This window comes from Eretmochelys imbricata, chromosome 1 (genome assembly GCF_965152235.1).
Source record: "Eretmochelys imbricata isolate rEreImb1 chromosome 1, rEreImb1.hap1, whole genome shotgun sequence".
Lineage (NCBI taxonomy): Eukaryota > Metazoa > Chordata > Testudines > Cheloniidae > Eretmochelys > Eretmochelys imbricata.
The window spans coordinates 335555472-335562656 of record NC_135572.1 but is presented as its reverse complement, the minus strand read 5'-3'; the positions used below and the strand labels follow the sequence as shown (position 1 = coordinate 335562656).

At 53.2% G+C, this 7185-nt stretch overlaps 1 protein-coding gene across 2 annotated transcripts in view; it reads left to right on the top strand.

Moving 5' to 3' along the window:
- Positions 1–5668: 5668 nt before the first annotated feature.
- Positions 5669–7185, top strand: part of ARMC10 (armadillo repeat containing 10) — a 29727-nt gene continuing 28210 nt past the window's right edge. For both annotated transcript variants that reach the window (XM_077835938.1, XM_077835931.1), the window contains exon 1: positions 5669–6051. In XM_077835938.1, coding sequence (XP_077692064.1) covers positions 5823–6051 — 229 coding nt within the window. In that variant the 5' untranslated portion in view covers positions 5669–5822. The remainder of the gene's footprint in view (positions 6052–7185) is intronic.

The following is a 7185-nucleotide window of genomic DNA, read 5'->3' as shown; positions in this document are numbered from 1 at the left end:
AGGCCAAGGCAGCGGCGCTCCCGGTCGCCTAGCAACCCGCTGCCACAGATCCGGCCACGCACCGCCCGCCCTCATTGGGCGCCTCAGCTCAGAGTACGGCGGGGTCCCACGGGGAGGGGAGTGTCCCGTCCCGCCCCCCACTCACCCCATCCCGACTCTGTACCCGCGCCCCGGTCACCCCCATCCCGACTCTACACCCCACGACCCCCACCACAAGTCCCACTCAGCCCATCCCAACTTTGTACCGCCCTGCCCAGCGTCCCATTCACCCATCCCAATTCCATTAATACGCGCTGCTCCGAGCCCCCCTCACCCATCCCACTCTATATCCCCTGCCCTACCCCAAACCCCATTCATCCCCAGCCCAACTCCATTCATCCCTCCAACCCCCATCCCAATTCCATTCATACCCGCTGCTCCGAGCCCCCCTCACCCATCCCACTCTATATCCCCTGCCCTACCCCAAACCCCATTCATCCCCAGCCCAGCTCCATTCATCCATCCAACCCCCATCCCAATTCCATTCATACCCGCTGCTCTGAGCCCCCCTCACCCATCAAACTCTATATCCCCTGCCCTACCTCAAACCCCATTCATCCCCAGCCCAACTCCATTCATCCCTCCAACCCCCATCCCAATTCCATTCATACCCGCTGCTCCGAGCCCCCCTCACCCATCCCACTCTATATCCCCTGCCCTACCCCAAACCCCATTCATCCCCAGCCCAACTCCATTCATCCATCCAACCCCCATCCCAATTCCATTCATACCCGCTGCTCTGAGCCCCCCTCACCCATCAAACTCTATATCCCCTGCCCTACCTCAAACCCCATTCATCCCCAGCCCAACTCCATTCATCCCTCCAACCCCCATCCCAATTCCATTCATACCCGCTGCTCCGAGCCCCCCTCACCCATCCCACTCTATATCCCCTGCCCTACCCCAAACCCCATTCATCCCCAGCCCAGCTCCATTCATCCATCCAACCCCCATCCCAATTCCATTCATACCCGCTGCTCTGAGCCCCCCTCACCCATCAAACTCTATATCCCCTGCCCTACCCCAAACCCCATTCATCCCCAGCCCAACTCCATTCATCCCTCCAACCCCCATCCCAATTCCATTAATACGCGCTGATCTGAGCGCCCCTCACCCATCAAACTATATCCCCTGCCCTACCTCAAACCCCATTCATCCCCATCCCAACTCCATTCATTCCCCCACTCCCCCATCCCAATTCCATTCACACTCGCTGCTCTGAGCCCCCACTCACCCATCCAAAGTCTATATCCCCTGCCCCAAACCCAGCTCATTCCCATCTCAACTCCATTCATTACCCCACCCCATCCCAATTCCATTCATACCCACTGCTCAAAGCCCCCACTCACCGATCCCAACTCTATATGCCCTGTCCCAAACCCAACTCATTCCCATCCCAATTCCATTCATACCCACTGCTCCGAGCACCCCTCACCCATCCCAACTCTATATCTCCTGCTCTGCCCCGCCCCAAACTCAACTCATTCCCATCTCAACTCCATCCCTTCACCCCATCCCAATTCCATTCATACCCGCTGCTCCGAGCCCCCCCTCACCCATCCAACTCTATATCCCCTGCCCTACCCCAAACCCCATTCATCCCCATCCCAACTCCATTCATCCCTCCAACCCCCATCGCAATTCCATTCATACCTGCTGCTCTGAACCCCCACTCACCCCTCCCAACTCTATATCCCTGCCCTGCCCCAAACCCCATTCATCCCCATCCCAACTCCATTCATTCCCCCACTCCTCCATCCCAATTCCATTCATACCTGCAGCTCCGAGCCCCCACTCCTCCATCCCAGCTCTATATTCACTGCCCAGCTCCAAAGCCAACTCATTCCCCCCTCAACTCCATTCATCCCCCCTGCCCCAGGCTGCTCCACACCAAGCCCCCACTCATTCAACCCCCATCCCAACTCCATTCATAGCACCTGACCTCCTCTCACACCAAGCCCTGAATTTATAGCCATTCTAAATTATTTCATGCCCCCTGTCCATACCAGCCTCTCAAATTGCCCCATTTCAACTCCATTCATACACCCAGCCTTGCACTACACCACACCCACCACTCACACGTCCATACCTACTCCCATCTATACCCCCAGCCCCACACCACACTAAGCTCCCCACCCAGACCCTCCCAAACACCATTCATACACCCAGTCCTGCACCTACACTGAGCCCCCTACCTCACCACACAGGCACCATTTATACTTCCTCAACAAGCCTATCCATACGTTCATCACTAGCCCCCAGTTGAGCCCCATTATTCCTCCATCTGTTCCCCCATGAGTAAGGCTATCTTTTAGTCACAGGTATTTTTAGTAAAAGTCATGGACAGGTCATGGGCAATTAACAAAAAGTCACGGCCCTGTGACCTGTCCATGACTTTTACTAAAAATACCTGTGACTAAATCTTACCTGCTGGGAGGTAAAGACTGAAGACTGCTGCTGATGGGGGGACGGGCAGCGTGGGGCAATGCTTCTGCTGGAGGGGTGCAGACCGGGGCCCTGCTGCAGCTGGAGGCGGCCCAGGGACCCCTGCTGCTGGAGGGAGGAGCAGCTCGGGCCCCCCCTGCCGCTGCTGTGTGGGGCGACAGCCCACGGTCCTGCCACTGCTGGTCTGGGTAGGGGGCAGTCCAGGGCCGCCCTGCCGCTGCCGGTCTGGGCACAGGACAGCCCATGGCCCCACTGCTGCTCCGGGGGTGGAGGGGCAGCCAGGTCCCCCATTCGTCCAGGTTGGAGACAGCCCAGGGCCCCACCACCACCACTGCTGGTCTGCGTAGGCACAGCGCAGGGCCCCTCCACTACTGATCTGGGTTGGGGAGCGGCCCGTGGCCCTGCTGCTTGTCTGGGAGGGGGGGCAGCCAGGGCACCCCCCAACCACCGCCGCTGGTCTGGATGGGGGATGGTCCAGGGCCCCACTGCCACCGCCGCCAGTCCAGGCGGGGAAGGCTCAGGGCCCTGCCATTGCCGGTCTGGGCAGGGCCCGCCACCACTACCACTGGTCCCAGACTGCTGCTCCAGGGCAGCCCCAGGGACCAGCTGCTGGGGTGGTCCTGGGGTCAGCTGCACCAGCACTGCAAAATTCACTGAGGTCATGGAAAGTCATGGAAGCTGTGACTTCTGTGACCTCCGTGAATGATTCACAGCCTTACCCATGAGCCTCCATACAGCTTTCATCCATACAGATCATTTCTACGCACCACTGAATTCCTCATCCATACCACATTGCTAGGGCCCTACCAAATTCACGGCCATGAAAAAGGCATCATGGACCAGGAAATCTGGTCTCCCCTGTGGGGAAATCTGGTCTTTTGTGTGCATTTACCCTATACTATACAGATTTCACAGGGGGAAACCAGCATTTCTCAAATTAGAGATCCTGACCCAAAAGGAAGTTGCAATGGGAATCGCGGTATTGCCACCCTTACTTCTGCACTGCCATTACAGATGTAGGAGCTGATGGTTTTAAATTTTCTGAAAGCAGACACGTCTAACCATTTTTTGAAAAGCTATGGACAGAATTTTAATAGAAATACTCATAAAATTGCATCAGGTGTATGTGTAACTGCTGCCCACATCCTTGCTTTGCCTCTGACTTCAACTTATCTTTACTTATTAATTAATTACTATTGCTGTAAAAAAGTTGTGATTTTTTGGTTCAAAAGCTATGATCACCATTTGTTAAAGTTGCAGTTTTTTCAGTGCAAACACCATAAAAAAACAAACACCCCAAAAATAGAAACAGGATCTAAACTCCTATTTTGTAACTGACTAGATCAGTGGTTCTCAAACTTTTTTGTTTATGGACCACTTGCAAATTGCTGAGGGTCTCGGCGGACCAATTATTGATCTTTCCAAATGTTCTTTGTACCATTAGCTAACTCTGGTAAAGCACTTTGGATAAAAGCGCTATCTAAAAAAAACTTAATAATAATTCACTTTTTTTTGTTCCACAAATAAAAGCACACAACTCATATTTTAATATCAGTAGTCTTACCTTTCTAATGCAATGGATGTGCCCTCTCTTGCCTGCTGGGGCAGCCCCCAAGCTGGGGCTGGGAAGGAGGAGGGTCTCCCCTCATCCCAGCAGCCACAGAGCTGAGGCCAGGAAGGAGGGCCATCTCACCCTGGCAGCCACAGCCCTAGAGCTAGGGAAAGTCACCTCTTTCTCTGGCCACTGCAGCCCTTCACATTCCAAATTCTCCCCACCCCCTCTTCTCACCCCACTGCCCCCTCCCATCTACCCCCTATTCCCTCCAAGGCCACCACCTCACCTTAGATGTGCATCTTCTCCAGGGTGGAGGCACCTAATTAGTGGAGCCACACCTACACAGCTCCACTAATTAGGTGCATGGCCCATTCATTCTCTTGTGTGCAGCCACCCAGGAGCGCACCTTAGAGGGAACTATCCACGGACCACCTGAATGGAGCTTGTGGACCACTCTTTGAGAACCTCTGACCTAGCTCCCAAGGCTATACTGCAGATTAATTAATTTTTTGTGAAGTGATAGGGGGATTCTTAGCCAGAAGGTGTTCCTGTGGCCTACTGGATCCAGCATAGGATTGAGACTGAGAAAATTAGGATTGTAGTCCCAGTTTGGCTCCTGGGTGACCTAGGACAAGTCCCATTTCCCCATCTATAAAATGTGGATAATGATGCTGCCCTCCTTTGTAAGTGCTTTGAGATCCGTCAAAAATTGCTGTTCAGGAGCTGGTTATTACTATATAGTAGTATTAGTAGTTTTGTTCATATACTGTTACAAGTTTTTAAAGTTTCTGCTTAGCTTCAGTTAGTTTTCATGTTTTTAAAAAGGGCTGAGTGAAAAATGAAGAGGTGACAGTGGAGTTTTTACTACCATTTTTCTCTCTTATATCTGATTGCAATGTCTCTCCCATGTGGAGATTATCTCCCACCCTCTTCTTTTGGGGAGATGATTATAGTTGGAGTTTTTAAGTAAGAGCTACCTTGAAAATGTTATTATTTGTATTGTGGTAGCACATAGGAGCCCCAGTCACTGATTAGGATCCCATTGTGCTGTGTAAAAAGAATAAAAAGAAGGTCCAGGCCCCAAATAATTTATAATCTGTGATGGGGGGCGGGCTGCACATGACTAGCCTTGAAATTAGATCAAATCAGATGCCCTCATGAGATTTTGAGAGGGGTTGGTTTTAGTTTCCAATCATGCCGACATTTTGGTTACCATTTAAACATAATGGATCATGCCCACATCTGAGGTACTTTTCCTGGTGTGCCGAGTAGGCTGGGGAGAGGGACCATCACCTGGGCTGTGCAGTAGGCGGTAGGTTTTGGGTGTGAGCAGTGGCGGACTAGCCAAGGGGCCCCGGGCAATCGGGGCGCCCCCTCCGCGCGCCCACCCGGCGCTCCTGCCGGGGACGGCGGGAAGCTCCAGCGCCCGGACCCCGCTCCCCGGCAGGAGCACCGAAGGGGAGAGACTGCGGGGGGGCACAAACCCCGCGCGCTGGGTGTGGGCCGATCGCTGCAGCGCGTGACGGGCGGCGAGTGCCCGCCGGGGGCGTCTGCCTGTCACCGCCTCCGCGGCGCGAGCCGTGGGGGGGGCAGCACGTCAGCGTAGGGGGGCAGAGGTCAGAGGGGAGCTTTGCCGCCGAGCGGTTCCTCAGCGCAGTTGCGGGACGGGGAGGGACGTGTCCCGTTTCCGCCAGGCTGGGCTGAGGCGCGTCCCGCGGCGGTGAAACGGGCGCTTGGGCCGGCCTCAGCCTGGGCGCTCGGCGAGGCCGAGCACCAGCGGGGCATGGGCGAGGCCAGGGGGGCGGCGAGAGCTGGGGCGGCGGCGGCGGGGCTGGTGCTGGGAGCTGGCGCGTGTTACTGTGTTTACAGGCTGACCGGGAGCAGGAGGGCGGGAGCCGCCGCCGGGACAGAAGGAGCCGCTAGCGCGGGGTCGGCCCCCGGGGGCGGTTTGCTGACTCAGGTGTCCGGGCTGTCCGGCCTTACCTGGCGGGGACCCTCCAGCCTCCGCTCAGGTGAGATGCAGAGGGGCTCACGCCGGCAGGCTGTCTGCAGCCAGGCTGTGCCCCCCCCCGACCTCCCGCCCACTGGCGGGGGCTTTGTCCAAAACACCCTTAGTTACTCTCACACACCAGGGGCGTTTTTAAACATTTGTATTGCCGACAAAATCTAGGCTTTGTAACAACGCTGCCTGATGCCTTAGCTGATGTGACCTTCCAGAGGTGGCATGAAAGAAGAGAGGGGAGAGTTGTGGGGGTAGGAAAGTGAGGTTATTTTGTTACTCTTTTGGGTTATTGTATGTTAGCATTTCCTGGTATCCTGACAGTAATGCAGCTAGCGAAGTCTCTGTTAGGGATCCAGCCGTGCTTTACATCTCTTTTCTCACCTAGTGTAGCATTTATTTTTACAGAAAAAGCACTTCTAGTTCATAGTCTTCTTCAGACTACTTGAATAGGTCAGTTTGATTAGAGCTGGATTTACTATCTGAAACTTTAGGCACCTAAATACCTTTGTAAATCTGGCCCTAATGGATGTAAAACTTACATCAGTGAGAGTCTGTTTGATTTTTAAAAGCTGACTAGACTCCCTTGAAATCATGAATCTTACCAGTTGCCTTATTGAAAGTGCTTTATTGGGTATCTTGCTTGCCCCCTGTTTTGTTGTTCATGATTTGTATAGCCTTGTAACTGATAAAAGCACAGATCAGTATAGTAAGGAAAACATTAGCATTTTTGCAGGCTAACTTTTGGATGTTATGTTATCTTCAACTTTTGTTTCAAATGAAAGAATGTTGAAGCATGTGTTGTTATGAGGGAGAGGAAGAATGCATGCACAGGTTTTGAAACCAATAATATAAAGAAGTTAACCAACTTCTGGATCTTCACAGTCTGACAACAGTCTTTTTAAGGGATTGATAATGTGAAAGAAACAGACTGAGACTGCATTGGACACCTGGAGAAAATGTTTTGCCACTTCTAATGTGAGTCTAGATTTGTCCAGCAGGATGGCAGTGGTTCAGTTTCCTGAGCTCTGTTTTTCATAAGAATTTCAGGTTACACTTTGGTCACAGTCTCAACTGAAATGCTAAACTATCTTGCCATTTTTGTAGTTTGATGCTGATGAGCCACTATTTGCAGATAGCATAACTG